This window comes from Ips typographus, linkage group LG3 (assembly GCF_016097725.1).
Source record: "Ips typographus isolate SLU linkage group LG3, UJ_Ityp_2.0, whole genome shotgun sequence".
Taxonomy (NCBI): domain Eukaryota; kingdom Metazoa; phylum Arthropoda; class Insecta; order Coleoptera; family Curculionidae; genus Ips; species Ips typographus.
Window position 1 is genome coordinate 2,908,166 of NC_138424.1, and position 17,988 is coordinate 2,926,153.

The 17,988-nt window shown below is 36.2% G+C and overlaps 6 protein-coding genes across 9 annotated transcripts; 2 read left to right on the forward strand and 4 right to left on the reverse strand.

Moving 5' to 3' along the window:
* Window positions 1-119: 119 nt before the first annotated feature.
* On the forward strand, window positions 120-10,995 carry LOC145726517 (uncharacterized). 2 transcript variants are annotated; one of them, XM_081975640.1, is made up of 18 exons: window positions 120-512; window positions 565-909; window positions 958-1,140; window positions 1,197-1,406; window positions 1,456-1,839; window positions 1,895-2,236; window positions 2,289-2,536; window positions 2,586-2,901; window positions 2,955-3,143; window positions 4,376-4,580; window positions 4,639-5,009; window positions 7,739-7,946; window positions 7,998-8,154; window positions 8,207-8,358; window positions 8,412-8,548; window positions 10,170-10,322; window positions 10,374-10,620; window positions 10,678-10,995. In XM_081975640.1, the coding sequence occupies exons 1-18, from the start codon at window positions 120-122 to the stop codon at window positions 10,980-10,982; spliced, it is 4,545 nt and encodes a 1,514-aa protein (XP_081831766.1). In that variant the 3' UTR covers window positions 10,983-10,995. The 2 variants fall into 2 exon arrangements, with proteins under 2 accessions (XP_081831766.1, XP_081831765.1); XM_081975639.1 differs by having other exon boundaries at window positions 7,739-8,154.
* Window positions 5,025-7,576, reverse strand: LOC145726524 (uncharacterized). The gene is made up of 3 exons (XM_081975651.1): window positions 7,124-7,576; window positions 7,009-7,071; window positions 5,025-6,928 (listed from the first exon to the last, which is right to left on the reverse strand). Exons 1-3 carry the CDS (start codon window positions 7,198-7,200, stop codon window positions 5,086-5,088), a joined length of 1,983 nt encoding a protein of 660 aa, XP_081831777.1. The 5' UTR covers window positions 7,201-7,576; the 3' UTR covers window positions 5,025-5,085.
* On the reverse strand, window positions 8,560-10,238 carry LOC145726532 (ciliary microtubule-associated protein 2). Its single transcript, XM_081975663.1, has 6 exons — window positions 9,933-10,238; window positions 9,650-9,876; window positions 9,252-9,447; window positions 9,057-9,200; window positions 8,873-9,004; window positions 8,560-8,817 (listed from the first exon to the last, which is right to left on the reverse strand). Exons 1-6 carry the CDS (start codon window positions 10,109-10,111, stop codon window positions 8,610-8,612), a joined length of 1,086 nt encoding a protein of 361 aa, XP_081831789.1. The 5' UTR covers window positions 10,112-10,238; the 3' UTR covers window positions 8,560-8,609.
* On the reverse strand, window positions 10,898-13,573 carry LOC145726525 (testis-expressed protein 10 homolog). Of its 2 annotated transcripts, XM_081975653.1 has the most exons (11): window positions 13,531-13,573; window positions 13,245-13,473; window positions 12,989-13,195; window positions 12,588-12,931; window positions 12,301-12,533; window positions 12,136-12,245; window positions 11,826-12,069; window positions 11,539-11,773; window positions 11,325-11,482; window positions 11,076-11,274; window positions 10,898-11,024 (listed from the first exon to the last, which is right to left on the reverse strand). In XM_081975653.1, exons 2-11 carry the CDS (start codon window positions 13,443-13,445, stop codon window positions 11,003-11,005), a joined length of 1,953 nt encoding a protein of 650 aa, XP_081831779.1. In that variant the 5' UTR covers window positions 13,446-13,473; window positions 13,531-13,573; the 3' UTR covers window positions 10,898-11,002. The 2 variants fall into 2 exon arrangements, with proteins under 2 accessions (XP_081831779.1, XP_081831778.1); XM_081975652.1 differs by lacking the exon at window positions 13,531-13,573 and having other exon boundaries at window positions 13,245-13,524.
* A 131-nt stretch (window positions 13,574-13,704) lies between these two features.
* Window positions 13,705-16,723, forward strand: LOC145726530 (uncharacterized). 2 transcript variants are annotated; one of them, XM_081975660.1, is made up of 7 exons: window positions 13,705-13,889; window positions 13,955-14,340; window positions 14,846-14,957; window positions 15,009-15,125; window positions 15,188-15,268; window positions 15,327-15,591; window positions 15,656-16,723. In XM_081975660.1, the coding sequence occupies exons 1-7, from the start codon at window positions 13,835-13,837 to the stop codon at window positions 15,792-15,794; spliced, it is 1,155 nt and encodes a 384-aa protein (XP_081831786.1). In that variant the 5' UTR covers window positions 13,705-13,834; the 3' UTR covers window positions 15,795-16,723. The 2 variants fall into 2 exon arrangements, with proteins under 2 accessions (XP_081831786.1, XP_081831785.1); XM_081975659.1 differs by having other exon boundaries at window positions 13,707-13,889; window positions 15,641-16,723.
* On the reverse strand, window positions 16,624-17,912 carry LOC145726531 (activating signal cointegrator 1 complex subunit 1-like). The gene has a single exon (XM_081975662.1). It carries the CDS (start codon window positions 17,833-17,835, stop codon window positions 16,717-16,719), a length of 1,119 nt encoding a protein of 372 aa, XP_081831788.1. The 5' UTR covers window positions 17,836-17,912; the 3' UTR covers window positions 16,624-16,716.
* Window positions 17,913-17,988: the final 76 nt, after the last annotated feature.

Consider the following 17,988-nt stretch of genomic DNA (forward strand, 5'->3'; position numbering starts at 1 on the left):
GTCATAGCACAGTGTGTGATTGGTCAGCTGGCTGCTTTTTTTGATCAATCACTGACACATGGTCATTAGGTTGCACAAACATCAAAGTCACTGAACTATCAAAACCACATAACTCAATCATGTCTTGTCTAGAATTTCTCAATAAATACGCGGAAGAATCCATAGAAAACCAAAGAGACACCATCCTAGATGACACTCTAGAGTGTCTAAAAACCCAAGAAGACCAAAGAATTCAGCAACTTCAAGACTTTATAGATGATTTCGTTAAGTCTGAAGAATACGCCCATTATATCGAAGAGAAACGTGCCATCATCAAACGTTCTGCGGCCACCCAGTGCGATTTTAACGAAATCATCGTCGAATGCAAACAAAATGAACGACTGGTCAAATATCCCCTTACGGAGGAACGTAAGAAAATGTACGCGTTCAAAAAACATTTTGAGTTGTACGCGGAAAATCTCCGAAAAAACGAAACGTTGAAAAGGCAAAAATATGGAATCCAAGTCATAAAGGTAGTCAGAAAACTACTCAACCGTTTCAGTAGTTGGTAAATTTGAATTTTAGATGAAAATCCACGAAGCTAAACGAATCTTCGAGTGCACTCGCGAATTTAAAGAAAAAGAGAAAAAACGAACCGACCAGTTTCTGATCCAAAAATATTCGGCTCACTTTGGCATCGATATGAGAACGTTGAGTTCCGAAGCCCAAATGAAAATTCTAAATCGTTTCAAAATATGCCACCAGAAAATCAGTATAAAAAACACACAGCGCCAAAACAACTTAATCAAAATCGTAGCTAAATTGTGTCAAGAAGAAAAGTTAAAAAAGACAAAAAAGAAAGAGTTTAAGATTAACAAACGCGAAAAAATAATTTCAGATATGGAAATAGTGGGAACCCATATAGAATTGGTAGTGGTAAGCTTACAGCCACCATAATGTTCAAGTGGGTTTTTTCAGATTGATAGAAATGAACAGGAAAAAGTGGTCGAGCCAGTGGAACAAAGCAAGGAAATTCAAATCGAAGCTGAAGCAAGCAAGGAAGTGAAAAAAGAAACGAAAAAGACCAAAAAAGAAAAAAGCAAAAAAGATAATAAAAGTGATAAGAAGAGTAGTAAGAAAAAAACAAAAGAACCCAAACTAGTGAGTTTAACTATATCCAAACTTTAACACTCAAATTTCATTAGAATTTTCATTAGAAAACCCCTGCCAAATTTGTATTACCCACCATTCCCATAGTCAATCCAAGAAGAAAAATTTTACCAGAAAACATTGACGATTTAGTAAACATAGTGGAGGAGTTCAGAGATCTGGACAATGCCATAGAAAATGGCGATTTAAACCAGACCCACCCTAACCATCCCCTTGATCATGGATTACACTTTAAACCTCATGAAATTTCATTTGAAGTGCATTTATTAATTGTTATTTTTGAGTAGTTTAACTGAAATTTTGTAGAACTTCGAAACTGACAAAAGTTACAACAAAAAAATCATTATAACAAACGTCTCACCGCAAATTAGGAAAGTGCGCTTCCTATGTTACGAATTTGAGGACCCGTACGACCAAATCGCGTTCAAACTTGAGCCCTTTGGCATCCAGAAACTGTTCACTGGCTGCAAATTCCAGTTTAACTTAACTTTTCAACCGTGGGATAGTAACAAACTGTGGATTGGAAAAATAATCTTTGTATCTTACAACACCAGATTATGTCAGTACTATCAATCTGAGCTGGTTGTAAGGTGCCTGCCAAAATATTCAAAATTGATTATACGCCCTGATTCGGTCAGTTTTGGGGAAATCCCAATATGGAAAACTTATGAACACGGTAAAACTATCAAGGTAGTTCTCACTAAATTTAGAACACCCTGTAAAGTTACTGATCGTTATCGTAAAGTTTCAGAATACTGGAGCCAAACCGTGTACAATCTCAATACGTAAAGTCTGGGATCCACTTCAAATCGAGTCGATTCTCGACGATGAAGAAGAAAATAAAGAAAACATACCTCCAAAAAGTGCATCCAGTAGCATGGTTGAAGATATACTGGATGAGTGCCTCAAAAACGTCGAAAACAACTTTGAGTTCACTGATGGTTACTTCACTTTGGCTGAATTTGATTCAAAACTAGTGAAAGTGGTGTTTAAAAATGCTTCCTACGTTGGAGATTACTTGGAAAAGTTTAGGGTGGAAGTTCTGGAAAGAGACAAAAATGGGATTTTACAAAGCAGCGGATGTCAGGTGATTTTACTACTCAGCAAACTGATGGTTTTATCTATCACCTGAAATTCAGGTAATTACATTAAACGCAGAAACCACTGGACATTTCCTGTCTACGCATCCGGAAGTGATTGATTTCGGCATTTGCCTTATTCACACTTGCTATCAGACTAGTTTTGACATTTGTAACAATTCCCAGAACACTCAGGCGGTATCAGTTAAAGTACCGGCAAGCTTATCTGAAATGGTTCAAACGGATGTTTCCATGGTCTACATCGGTCCTAAAAGTAGAAGGACTGTTTTAATCAAACTAATTCCTAGGTGAGGTTATTTTATTTGTAGATTGTAGGTAGTACTATTTAGGTTCCAGGAGCAATTTACTGGCATATAACGATAGTCCTTATTTCGATAAACACAACTTGATCCTACATTTCCCGGTTCGCTTGCATGGAACCACAAAAACCATCCAGGATTATCCACCAATCAAAATGCCAGTTTACGCAATTATTGGCAATTTTGAGGACTTAACCATATCATGCAACTCCACCCGTAATCTCAGTAATTTCCTGAACACCATTTTGATCGATGTGGGTGATTGTTCAATTTACGAAACCATCTGGACGGAAATATCCGTAACGAACAATACGGCAGTGACCCAATTGTGCGGTTTCGTCAATTTACCGAAAGTAGGTTTGATATGGCAACCCTGGGTGGCTCTTAGAATTTTTTTTCGAAATAGTGCATTACGTTGGTACCAAATTTTGGGTTCTGCAAACTCCACCCCGGTCAACGGAAAAAATTCAAGATTTACATAAGTCCGGACATTAAAGACTTTCCCAGTTACTCTATCGCGAGTTTACGGAATAGTAATTATTTTTTTAAGATCAAAGTTGACACTATTATTGGTCTGGGCAAGCTAGCTCTAGAGGTAAGTTGATTATGATTTCAAAAAGTGGGTGTAAGTATAAAAGGATTATATAATCATAAAAAGAAATATACCTATTGCCGATCAATGCTTTAGACAAAGATGGATACAAGCCAGCCAGGGTCAGTATGCTATTGGCGTTTCAACATAAGAGATACTCCCTCTGGTGATCAGTTTTGAAAACAGTTTCGGGCATTCCAGCTGTCATTTCTCCGTTTGTTTACATTGGCTACATTCGTTTTCACGCTCCATGGAGCGAGCAGAGCTTTTTTGACGTCACAATGACGTAATTTGACAGTTGCTCAAATTGTAGTTTTGCTAAATTACGTCATCGTGACGTCAAAAACGCTCACTTACCAAGTTATGCTTCATCTCCGTCTAGATAATTTGCAAGAGTTTCCCTGTTTTTATCATGGAATTTTTGATATTCCTCTACCTGTAAAAATATAAAAAAATGCCAAAATGACAGATACAGTTCTCTTATATGAATATGAAAATCACGAAGAAAATTTAAAAAAGAATAGTTTTTAAAGCGACCTAAACAAAGTGTCAGTGTACCAAAACGGATGTGTTGTGATTCAACAGTTGGTCACGTGACCACTGCAACAGGAAGTCTGGTAAAAATCCCTTCAAATGACGTCAGATCCGTTTTGGTACACTGACACATGTCGCTTACAAAGTTTATTTCCATCTTTATCTAAAGCATTGATTTACAATATTTCTTTCTTCCTTACCATGGAATTTTTATGGATTCAGTTTGTTCACGTTCCTTTTGGTTCCATGAAATTTTTAAAAGCTTTAATTTTGTGCAAAAAACAAAAAGTTAACGAGACATACAAGGTAAAAGCTTCAAACAATGAGTTTGAAGCGTTCAAACGCCAAAAAGTACACTATTTCAAACGGGACACCCTGTATATTATTATATGTCATTCGGTTCAGTCTCTCACGGCCTACTTGACAGTGCGGTGTACAATTCCAGAGATATACAGGGTGAAACTCACAGAGTGGTCCTGGTCACTGATGTCCAATTTGGAACACGCCACCTACTGTCAGAAAAATGAATCAATAGCTGCCACACGCAACGATCTACCTGTTTAAACATTTTTTCGCCGTCTTCGACAAAAATTTCGAAATTTCTATACCTGTATAGGGTGAATATGATTCATGATGAATCCTTCTTCTCATGAAAAAGATATTATCATTTACATGCATAAGTTTCTTTCAAATATAATTAGGACACCGTACGTGAAACCAAAAACAGTTCTATGGATTTCGCTAAAAAACTTACAATAACGGACACTGAAGCATTCAACAGTATGACGGGGCTCGTTTCCGATATAAAGCAACAGTCCCAGTTCGAAACCACTCAATCCATGATCAACAAGGAAGGCAACATTATGTCCCGCGCTAACTCAATATTGCGCTCTGAGTTTTACCCTGGTAAAAACGTTTTCGGAGCTGTTTTACCCTCATCCAGATGGTTTTAACTGAATTTTAGTGGTGGACTCGAGACGACAAAGCAGCATCAGTCAAATGACCAATAAGAGAGAAGACAGCGGCGACATGGACACCCTACTAAACTATCACAATTTTCTGATCGTGGAAACTGAGAGTCGCAGAGAGGTGTGGTGTAAAGTGAACATTCGCAGACCTTGGTTGGAATTTTCCCAGCAATTCGTGCATTTTCCCGATACCCCACCTGGATCCTATTCGACCATGGAAATTGCTTTGCAAGCGTTGGAACGAGAAATTGAAAATCCCTGCGCCAAGAAAAAGTCCCGATTGGAGTATAAAGCACATTTTCAGATTGCAGGAGTCGGTCAGGAAATTTTGGTTGAGCCTAGCTGTGGAGTTTTGAGTAGTGGAGAAGTGAGTAAACTACTATTGAACAGAATTTTTATTTTAGTTATATTATCACAATTTGAACTCTAAAACCCATCCAGTTTTAACTAAAATCAAAATCAGTATCGTTGGATACTTTACTAGTGTTATGTTTGGAGCTGGCTTCAGTGTCAGTATCCAGAATATCCATTACATTTCCTAATTTAGCTTCAACATCTTTGATCTCTTCTTCAGCAACTACACTTTCTTTAACAAGTTGTTCAGCTTCTTTCTGCTTTTCAACCACTTCCTCTTGCTGAACATTTGTATTCTCATCAGTATTTTCCTGTTGTTGATCAAACTGTTCCTTTAGCTCAGTAATTTCATTTCCCACTTCTGGAACGCTGGAATAATTTTGAAGGTAAGACTGATCATCTGCACCATCTTGACCGCCGTAACCGTAATCTTCATAAGCAGGTTGCGTTTCTTCAAAGTAGGCACGACCTTCATTATCGTACAACATGATTAGCTGACCATTTTCATCGTATTGGGGAAGCATCTGTCCGCTTTCGTCAAACTGAGGTTGCACTATCTCGCCTTGCTGGTTATACACTAAAGGTTGGCCGTATTGGTCGTAGCCTTGTTGTGGGTCATACTGTTCAGCGTAGGTTAAATCTGACTGGTCGTAGAGATGGTTATTTGGTTCTGACGTAAGGTTGTTTGAATTTTTTAGTACACTAGGCTGTTCCACTTCAGAGTTTGTTGTACCCTCAACAAGAACATTTTCTTCTTCAACATTATTCTGATCAACTACCCTAATTTTACTATCATCATCAGGCTGTATAACCTCAGAATTTTCAATATTTTCTACAGGCAAAATAGGGTTTTCTTGCTCAACTTGCTCAACAACTTGTTCAATCTTTTCAAAGTTTTCTACTTCAATTTCACTTTCATCAAAATGGGTTTCACTAGGCTGTACAACTTCAGAATTTTCAGTACTCTCTACAGGCAAAATGGGCTTTTCTAGCTCTTGCTCAACAACTTGTTCTCTGCTTTCACCCTCCTCAAGGTTTTCAGTACCCTCTACTTGTAAACTGGACTTTTCTACTTCAACACTACTTTTGCCACACTCTTCCTCCCTACTCTCACTGTCGTCAATCTGGGTTTCACTAGGCTGATACTCTTGATTGTAGTAAATTGTACTAACTTCCACCTGGTTATTAGGTGTAGTTTCACTTACTTCAACCAAATCTGGTTGTGCGTTATTTTCTGACAGTTGTTGAACTGCAACATCCAAAGCGGATACAAAAGCCTCATCTCTACTTGGTCGCTCATCAATTTCGTTATGGGCAAGGCTGTAATCTGACTCGAGTGGCTTGAAATCAACCACTGGTTTCTCGTACAAGTTGCAATCACCTTCTGATTGTCTATTGTCTGCTTCGTGTGGTTTTTCAGTGTTGGGAGAAATTTCTTGAGTGGTATCACCACTTTCTTTTACTTTAGGCATTTCTTTGTTGTAGTGCCGGGAATATATGGAATTCATAATGTCCTCGGCGATTGCCGAGGCCTTGTTGGAGTTATACAGTAAGCTTGGGGTTTTTTCTTTTAATAAACTCTTGCTAGACATATTTTCCAGATATCTGTCCAGTATATCCATTTGTTCTTGGTTGGTTTGTGTTTGAGTAGAACTCGGTAACTCGCATTCAAGTAAAGGTGTTTTTGGCTCCTGCTTGATAATCGGTTTCCACTTAGCCGCTTCAGGAGTTTTAGTAGTGATTCTCATTAAATAATTTCGATATTGTCGTCTGAGCAAGTCGATCCGTTCAGTCTTGGCAGACAACATGGAAATTCGCGTTTCCACTCGTTCCAAGTTGCGTAAAATGCGTTCGTTACGCTCCTGTCGTTTTTTGTCCTCTTCTAAAAATCGTTTGTATTGCGCTCTCAGTTTTCGATAGTGTTCTTGTTGCCTGCAAAAAGTTAAAGCTAAAATAAAACCAACACTTTCTAGATTAACGCAAATACAGTAGAGAGAATCAAACTAACTTACTCTTGTCTTCCAATTTGAACCATTTCATTGAATTTCATTTCTAGTTGGAAGCGTTGCTCTTCACTGAAATTAGGTCAGTCAAAACAATACAAACATACTACAGAAGTTTACATACCTTTTTCGTAGTTTTTCCTGTAATTCCACAAACTTTTGATAGTATTCTTCCAATTTGGTGGTAAAGTGGAATTCCATTTTTTTTAGAATTGTAACTAAATTTGACTGATGAGTGTCACAGTCTGGACGTTAGGTTAATGTGTATAAAACCTTATTATAGTAACACCTGCAGCATGCGCCCTATTTAAGGGTTGATGGTTAAGTGAACCGGAAACGTGCGGGGGGTTTTTAACACCACCAGGCAAGCAAATTCCATTTTTTTTTATTTACCATACAATCCACTACCCGCACTAATCTCAAATTAAATCTCCATACTTTGATTGGAAAACACTTTTAAAGCGTTAAATCGGTTTGATTGCGGTGCTTAATTAAACCCTTTTATAACCGACATTCAGCCAACAATTCCCGTTCAGGTTGGCGAATTAGTGGCTCATCACGCGATAACCGTACCAGGATAAATACAAGTAAACTTGACCTTTACGTACATTTTATGCTGGCTTAGTCCGGTCGATAATAGACCTTTTATGCAAAAATTCTAAATAGAGCTTATCGTGACTGGTTTAATAAAACCACAAGCAAATTGATATCAGGGAGCAGAGTTATTATTATTTTTTAGTTCACCAAAATTACCCTATTAGTCAAACCTAAAATACCAAACGAAATCGTTGAAAAGGTAGCGAAATCTAGAAAATACGCAGAAGTTTACAGTAGAAAATTAGAGCAGTACCAAGCAGCGTTGTCGAAAAAACAGGGAAAAACCCCTAAAAAGCCCAAAAAGAAGCAGTCAAAGAAAACTGACTCAAGCAAACAACAGCCTGACATAAGTACCATAAAATCTCTTTCACTCATTATCTTTACTCACTATACTCTTATAGAAAAAGATGAGCAACCGAACATTACAGTAAACGATAGCGAATTGGTTATCGACTCTTTGGACTTGTTCCCGGCTGAAATGGAGTACTGGAGGAGTTTGGAACCGTACTATATCAAAGATAACTTCACTTGCATCGTGGATTACGAGACACCAAAAGGGTAAACATGGTTATTAGGATGTATGAGATGGAGAAACTTTGTTTTATCCCAGTCACAGAAAAAAGGACAGACTGTATCTGGAGGCTATTTGCAAAGTGATTAGACCGGATTTTATAATCGATTTGAACCAACAAAGAATCGATTTTGGAAATTGTTTAGTGGGAATGAAAGTGGTGAAAACGGTAAAACTGCAAAACATAATGTGTAAGCATCAATTAAAATGTTAAAATAAACTATTACAGATAAAAAATTTTCAGATAAACCCATAAAACCTCGAGTGTCACTGCTAAACCCATTAGGTCCATTTTCAGTGCCATATTTCGCGGATTTCACTGTAGCACCGGAAGATTTTCTCGAAATCCCGATCACTTTTAAACCAACAAATACGGGAGAGGTAAAAACGACTTTACCACTGAAATATTGATTTATTCGATTTCTTACCAAAATGCTGGAGCTTAAGTAAACAAACTGTAACTGGTAACCTTAAACAAGGCTCGATCACCCTTGGACAAAAACACCCAAGTGGGTCGTTTCATCTTCATGCATCTGGGCGCTCTGGGATTGTACCGTCCTGGACCTGGGGAAATGCGCCAGTCGATTGGAGGACGAGCGTGTATGTTGGAAGAATCGAATGGATGTTTGGAAGGGGAGTGTTCTTGAATACTGCGGATTTTTTTTTATACAGGGTGTCAATCAACTTCGGTACAGATGTACTAACCTAGAGCTGGTCAAGTGATAATGGGCTGGACCTGGATCGTTGGGACTCCTGTAACACAAGCTCAAATCGTTCAACATATGTCTCGCAGTCGGTTTTCTCTGAAATCTGGGTCCTTTCAAAAACAATCCATATCTGCAAATTTACATTACTCGGTGAAAAGACTCAAATATTCATCCGTACAAACCTTTTTTTGCTAGGTGCAGCATTTAAAGTGTCTAAATCACCGGGTTTCACGAAGAAATAGTCGGGACTACACTTTTTTGGAGGGCTGAAATAGTTTTTGATTGTTGTACCATCACGAGGGCCGGTAAAACAGTCGTAAGGACCTCTACAAAAATATTCCCTAATGACCGTTTCCTTGAGATTTAAATAATACTACCTTGAGGAAACAATCTTCTTGGAAATGTCTGCTACGTTTTTCTTGTCGTTCAAATTGTACAAATTGCAAGGCAAGTGGTAAGACTTTTCTTGAGATTTAAATCTATCGGACAATCCGTCCCATTCAAAGGTGGGCAATTCGGAAAATGTTTTTTTCGACGGCTTAAATTCTTGACTCACCCTCCTCATGTAAGTATCTGTTGAGAAATCGGGAAATTTGAAGGAAAAGTCGTTGTAAAGACCCGTTAAATCCGACATTTTTGCTTAGACTAAACACTTTTTAATGGGTTATTGAAACGTGGGAAAAGTGGCACCTGTATACTCCCTGGTTCAAATAGGAAGGGTGTTAAGGTGATTTATGGCCTGGTTTATAGTTGTAACACAATAAAAAAAACTTACCAGGAGGTGGAGCTTCTTGACCTTCTATACACTTAGCAAATCTAGGTCCAGACCCAAATCCAACATTGTCTTTCCATGATGATGACTGTCTCTTCATTAAGTCCTCGTTTACATCATTACCTCCAGGTCCACCTAAAGTTTTAAAAAACTGTCGTTCTTGCAAAATATGCGCATTTCTAAATCCCAAATATTTAGAAAACTCTTCCAGTTCCAGTTTGTGCTGCCAGCTAAAACACAATTTACAGTAAAAAAAAATGGAAAATTCGTGTATTCAAAAAAGCACTTCATGCCTTGCTTGAATTTACATTGGTGCCGACGAGGATTGAAACTTCCAGGACCAACTTTGGTGATTTCTCGTTTCATGGCCCCCGATTTGTCCAGTTCCGGATGAAACCCGATTTTTGTAAACTTTTTAGTGGCCACGCCAAAAGGGGCGTGGGTTGTAAAAGGCTTATCCTGCATTTTGTTAGTTAGGAAGCACTTGACAACACAATTCTCTATTTGACACTTTCTTTAACAGGTTATCGAATACATTGAAATTCAGTCTAATGCATCGATTATTTCCTTGATTTTGTGCGGACAAGGCAACTCTCCTATTTTAAACCTTTTACCTCAATTTGGAGTATACAGATTGGAAACTAAGGTGTCAAAGTTAGCAGAATTACAGTTGAAGGTCTGATTTACACGTGTAAAAACCAGATTATTAGACAAATTTGATGAACAGGTTGAGAACCCGTCTGAAGCCTCAGCCACCGTTCATTTCGATAAAATGTTTGAAATCGAAGGTCTTCTGTCAGACCTAAAACCGCAAAAAGGCCAATCTACCGAACCTCAAATTAGCGACAAGAATAAAAAGAAGGCTGAAAAAAGCAAGAAAAGTAAAGAAAAAACGGTTAAAACACCGAGAAGTTCAGACGAATTGACTGAGGAGGAAGTGGAAGCTATCGGTCGTGCTTTTAAACTGTCCGAAGGTATTCATCTCTATTTTATCTTCCAGGCGTATTAACCAACCTAAAACCTAAAAAAAGGTGGATCACACATCGACTTCCACGTACCACAAACTCATATAGAACTACCACCAAACGGACGAGCAAGCTTTACGCTTGTTTGCGGTTATCCAGACCTAATTAAAAAGAAACAGACACAAGGACCCAAAGAAAAAAAGAAAAAGGATAAACAGGAAAGTGTGAAGAAATCCGAAATATCTACAATACCGGACAGTACTGGACAAGTAAAAAAAGTCAATGATAAACAGTATATTGCTCAGTTTAATGTTAAAGTAGGAAACGCGTTTATCAAAAGTATTGTGATAATATGCACTATTAAAGGCTAAACGAAAAACATTACACACGTTCAGTGACCCTTCATTTCAGCTCTGCAATACAGGAAACACTAATATTAATAAGAACATTAAAAAAAAACTTACCTCAAGGTTAACACTTCTTTGAAATAACCACCAAAACAGGTGTCAGTCACTTCAATAAAATCCCTAATGGGATCCAAATCTTTATCTGATAAAACCACAACAAAATAGAATATATTTGCCAAATTTCTTCTGACAGTAACCAAATTGTTTAGTAGGGTTTCAGGGTTGTGTAGCACAATTTGCACTTTGGGTAAATTATCTGTAATTTTCCAATTAGTCTAATGCTTCACAAACTTACAAACCATTTACCTAGTATATCTGGCAATTTTTTAATAAGGGCGTCATTAAAAACTGTACAGTTTTTTTTGGACAGGTCTAGCAAAACTTGGATTGTGATATCAGACACTGATGACGATTGGCACAACAGGTTTGGGAGAGAAGCGAGCCAGTTGTGATAGTTAACATTTCTAAAAAGTGACTTAAAACTTAATAAGGGTTTCAGTCAGTAATAAAGCTGAAATACCCATTTAAATGTTTGTTATTCACAATCCCTGACAACGTACGAAACACACTGAGCTTAACAGTGTCACTGTTAATTTTGTTGGAGTTGTACAATGCGACTACATTTTCCAACATAAACCTTAAGTCTACACCGCTCCTTAACCATTTCTGGTAATTCTCACCCAAACACTCAGCAAACAACTCCAAAAGGCATTGCAAGCCGTTTTCTTTCAACTGATTTTTTTGTGTTACAACCTCTAAAAGAACTTCCTTAACTTCCAAAGTCATCAACCAAGACAATAAACTTACTGCTTAGATATTCAGCTATTGTTTTCATTTCTTTCCTTAAGTTTTTGTTGGTATGTCCAACATGTAAACTTAAATATAAAAAACAGATTAACAAGTTTTCTTGTGAACACTTTGGATCACTATTTTGCTCCAAAATTTTTAGAGATTGTCCCTTTTTAACTCGTCCTCCTGTTTGACAGTAAGGAAAATTATTTAGAAGATGATTAAGGAACTTTTGGCCTTCTGGACTTAAGAACACACTTTTCTGAAAAACAAAACATCTTCTATGACATCTAATTAACATTATAAAACCATTTTTAAATCAACTTACCAAGTTTATCTGCTCATTTCCAAAGTTTTTCACATATTTCCACAACAAATATAAAGTGTTCATAATGCAACTTAACAAAGCAGCCACTTCATCATTCAACACAAAGTTTTCTAGAATCATACTTTCTTCAGTATCATAAATTAATTAAACAAAAAATTACACAACCTGAGTCTGACTTTTTAACTTTCTGTTCTGGCAACACTTCAAGCCAAGTCTCATACAGTAAAGGAACTAGTGTCACTACATGTTTGTTTATTGTGTCTGAGCCTGCCTCTGTACTGATTAGTTTAGTTCCTGCAAAAATATCTATACACTGCAAATCAAGAACTGCCCCAAAAGTTTCTTTATACAGAGGAATTCTGGCTGTGTTACTGTCATAAACCACTTCAGGGACTAATCTGAAAAAAATTACTTTTTTTCCAGTCCTCTTGTGAATTTGAATACCAACTTACTTTCCTTGAATATCACTCTTATAATTTTCACCTAAAATGATTTGCAGAACTGCATGCAACCTACTTAAAACCTTGATTCTCCAAGCTATACTAGTGTGTTTGCTGCCCAAATTCAAAGTCAGAGTTCTACCCAAATCAGAATCACTCCTTAACTTTGATATGAGTGAAAAAAAGTCAGGCAACAACTTTTCAGCTGACTTTTTGATAAGTTCACCATCAGACTGTATAAAACAGTCAAGAAATAAAAGTGAGTCTTCCTGAATGTTTTTGTCTATGTTAGTCATAGCACAGCGCAAGTTGGTTGAAAAGTAGTTGAAAAATGGGCTTAGTTTCTCATTAGGAATCTGCATTACAATGAATTAAGTGTAAAAAACTCAACTATACATAACATACAGTCTTACATATTGGAAAACTACTCCTACAGATTTAGCTGCAGCCTTTCTGACTTTGTGCTCCTTGTCTTGCATTAAACTACTAATTGCCAGGCAAACTTGAGACAAATACTGCTGCACTATCTCCTCCGTGTAAACTTTAATCATGTCAGAAAGCTCTTCACATGCAGTTTGCTTTACATTTTCATTGTAGTGTTTCATTCGAGTCAAAAGATCCTAAATACACTCAGGGTTACTTTTGCAACTAAATAATCAAGTTACTTACTTTAATGTTCAATTTCCTTCTACTGAGAATCTCTTCGGAGCCTTTCTCTTTCAATTGTTCGGGTATTACAATCGATTTTACTTTAAAAGTGGTATTTGTTACATTCTGTCCTTTGGGCAAAAACTTGGTTTTTGATTGTTTAAGTTTTACTTTAGCTTTTTCCGCTTTTACGTCCTTCTTGTGGCTTTGTTTTCTTCCCATGGTTTATCTTTATGAGTTGTTAAATTTACTATTAAATAGAAAATTAATTAACAAGAAAAGAAACACATTTAAATTTAAAACTTACTGGGTACCTACTTTTTTAAGGTTAGAATAGGGTAGGGAGGAATTATTTCTAGGTTAGGACTTTTACTTTAACATAAGCTGGTCACGTGATATAGTATTAGCATAGTAAGGCTCTGCCACGTGATTAAAATATTTTAAGGTTGTAATCATAATATTGACGTAATTGGTGTTTGACTTTTGTCACCTCCCTGATGCTTTTTTTTATTAGAAAAACATTTTAATTTGCTTTAAAAGACCTTTAATTTCATTTAAAAGTGACCTTTCTGTTTATTTTCAATACCAAATGTGGCAAATAACATGTTAAAATGTCAATAAAACTGTTTTATTTCGTGCTTCTAGGTTTAATACACTTCAGCTGGGGTAAGTACACAGCATCCAACCAAACAACCTCCAGCTCCAGTCCAAGTAAACAAATTCCCTTGCAGGAGCCTTGAATTTGCAAATTAACAAGAGAACTGACAATATATTCTATCCCGTGTCGCATAACGTGGAGGAAAACGTCGGAACAACATTTTCTTTAATATGTGAATTGGTTTCCTCAGCCAATGAGACTCAATATGATGACCAATTGTCTTGGGTTCGAAATGATACAAATTCCAAGTCTTTGCAATCCAAGAGCAATGATATAAAGGAGATTAACAAGTCGGAGAAGATATTTCAACCCTTACTTTCAGAGGACAGAGGCATATATTTGTGTGTCAGTGATAAATTCAAATTGGTCAAAGGGGTTGAAGTTGTAGTTAGGAATGATGTGAAAAGAGAGCCTAAACGTATGAGGGATATGATATTTTGTAATGAGCATATGTTTCAGGTGAGTTATGTTTGTTATTCAAGAGGAGTGAGAATTTATTGAAATTGTTTGGTTTAAAATAGGCTTTAAGTGACTAAATTATGTTTTAATTTTGTTATTAATATGAAGGTTATGTGTATATCCATAGATTCTATATAAATGAAAAACAAGTCATGGTTTCTGCTTGAAAAGTATGCAGTTACCAATAAAAGCTTTAGTTGGGTAATATTTGAAATTATCTGTTCGATTTAAGTTTGTTAATGAAACCATTTTCATATCATTTGATTGGTATTTTATTAATGTTAATTTTAACCCTCCTACCAGAGTAAATGCTAGAATGTGACAAGAGAACCACAATTATTAGCTGTTATTGTTTTAAGTATGATTCTTGGTGATAACAGCAACACACATGTTATTTGAATTTCTGAAAAGTTTGAAAGATTAAAAAGTACTATAAAAACTAAATCTGACAAAAACATTATGTAGCTGTATTTCTAAAAGCTGTAAATCTTCTTTTGGCCTTCAGTGTGTCTCAAATGGTTTGTGCATCATCCAACACTATGTTTGTGATGGGAAACCAGACTGCAAAGATGGATCTGATGAGAGTTTGTTAAAGTGCAATGGAGATCCTTGCAAAGGTAATGAAAAAGACATCTAATTATGTCTTAGCTAAAGTGGTTATGATTTAGATAAAATTCCGTGTGATGATGGTAGATGCATACCAGCAGCATGGTGCTGTGATAGACACCATGATCCTAATTGTACAGTTATGGTTAGGCCCAGTTGTTGCCAAGGGTTGTCTGATGGTGAGTAGTTACTTAACCAAACTATTATTTTTTAATAAGAATTATTATTTTTTCTTTTTTAGTCTATGAAGAACCAGAACTGGAGTACCACCATACAGTAACTCAATCTCAACAAACGGCTAGATATCTTTTTGTTTTAGTTTGTGAGTTTTAACTTTTTTGAAACATAATTTTGACAATAAAATTATTTATAATTTTTAGGTTTTGTAAGCATTGCCTTCTCGGTAATTCTGCTATTTCTTATCATATCAAAGGTTGTGATTTTTGCTAAAAAGGCCGCGCTTCAGCAACAGGCTAACAGAGTGTGTGAGAATATCGCCCTTAGAAACCAAACGAACATTAACGTTATCCCGTGCAGTTTGTACACGTATCGGGCTTCGAGAACCCCGAGAAGCGCGAACATAGTCCGCAATATTATCATAGATTCTTCAGATGTGAATGATCCTCTCCTGTTTAATCCATCTCGGTGAGTTAAACTGTTTGATGTTGCAAGATTTTAAAATAACCTATTTTAGGTTTAATATGATTAGTTCCAGTGATTTTCACGATCAGCCGCCTTCTTACGTAGACGTGCTACGTACCAACAGATTGGGGGCGGAACCGCCGCCTCCCTACCAAAGCCAGGAGGCAATCAATGCTACTAATAATAGCGAACGTGAAAACCCATAATTCTTTTCTATCTCTTAGTGCTCACAATGTGTTTGACACTTATTTTTTGGCTCAATCAAAAGTAAAAATAGGCTTTATTGAGATTTTTTTCCGTTGATAATTATGTACATACGTTTAGTGTTTTACTTTAAGTTTAGTCCTTACTTTGAATCTATTGAAATGTGGTAACGGTAAGGTCAATGCAATATAGCCCTTAAGCTGGTAAACAAGTACAGGGTATTATCGAATTAAAGTGGCGAATCTCGGAAATCTTTGTTGAAGAACAAATCACAAAAATTATTGCATATTATGGAGTCAACGTATAGAAAAAGTAGTTACTAACTGACCGTCCTTTCCAATTAGGTAACATAACTCAATCTCTCTCTCTCTGTTGAGCCACTATAATAGGTTAATTAATTTTCTTTGTGGACTGATTGGTAAAACATTGTTAAAGAAAAAAAATATGTACAAATATTCTACACATCAGAGTCTCTTAGCAAGGTATTTATAAAGTTACAAGAAAATGTCACTGAAATTATTTAAGATGATTTTCAAAAAATCGTTTAAAACTATAACATAAACATATCAGATCTGATATCAGTTTTCTACTAATTTTTGTAGTTGTGTAAACTTGTTCCTTTGTAGAGGCATCTATATTAATTGTTGAGGTACTTATATTCTCTAGTTAAATGTTAATTTATGTAACAGAGGACAATAACATTGCGCACAAAGTAAGCAAAGCTTAGTACAGTTTGGCCATTAAGCCATAACAATCCTTGAACTAGCAGACAGCTAGTTTATTAAAGGCAGCTGTAAATTGTAGGAAATTAGAATTTAAAATGTACTGAGATTAATTTTTTTGGTCTGGACATATATTTTATTAATGTAATATACTTAAGTCCTTGTGTTTATCGTTATTGAAACAAATAATAAAACACCAAGGCTAAGTTTCTAAAGTGTTTTTATTTTCATCTAGTTTTATGACCGCCAAAGGTTTGTAGAACCCATCTTCCCCCTTCATGGTAATATGGGATAAATGTACACTATTGAAGTTGCAATATCCAAAGTGGTAGTCCCTGAATGTTTCCATGATTTTTGTGGCATCTATGCTTAGCCTTCTATGTTTTCTGTTAGGGCTCTCACTATTTTTCCTGTACTTTGTGTTGATTATAGTCATATGCAATTTAACATTTTCTTGGTATTTTTTAGCTAATCCTCTATGATAGAAGTGTTTTGAGATGTCATTTACAATTTTTTGTAAATTGTACTCTTCAGTTTCATTTACAATCTTTACATTAGCATACACTACATCAACCTTTTTTAGGTTGGCATTCATGCAATCTAGTGTCCTAATATCTAGTTTTAAAGGACCAGATCTACTCACAATCTCATCCAAGTGTTTTTTGTAGTCTTTAAGGGCACTTATTGCCTCAATTTTCTCTTTCTCATCTAAAAGTGCATACACATCAATAGTGAGGTGCAGTTTTAAGGGGCACATAAAAATACTCTCATCAAAACCTTCAATTTCATCGCGCATTTTTACGAGTTGAGTCTTTAAGTTTTCAAACTTTTCTCTTACTTCTGGATGTTGGCATGGTATGCAAGTAAACTGCAGGGCAACATTTCTTTCCCGTATTTCTGCTATCACTGAATGTAGGTGTTTCACTGCATTTAACAAATTAGTAGTACTTGCACTATTTAATATTATACCATCTTCATGGTTGTGCTGAGGAATTATGATTTCCGTTTCAGTCTCACAGGACAGTTTATCCAGGCTAAAGTGTGGCAAGTTCAACATTTTACTGTAATACAGTTTTGGTAGTTTGATTGTGGTGGTAAATTTGCCAGATTGCTGAGTTATGTCTAGTAGTTTTAAATGTTCTTCATCTGTACAGTCCACAGGAGATTTGGGTTTTCCTTTCCTGTGGATTGGAAACACCTTGCCGTTAATCCACATTTTGATGGGTTGTTTGGTTATTATTTTGTTTGCCATTTTAGTTGTCGGTAAATTTTTATTTTTCCGCAAAACACCTGCTAAGATTGTTACAATAAAAAATAGCATAATATTTATTATGTTTATTATTATGCAACTTGTGTGTTTGTTTACAAGGTCAGACGTCAGACGTGGGAGTGACAGTTAATTATTTCTTGCTTTGTTGCATCAAATAACGTGTACATTTTCCATCTTTGTTTGATGATTAAATTGTCGTAGTTT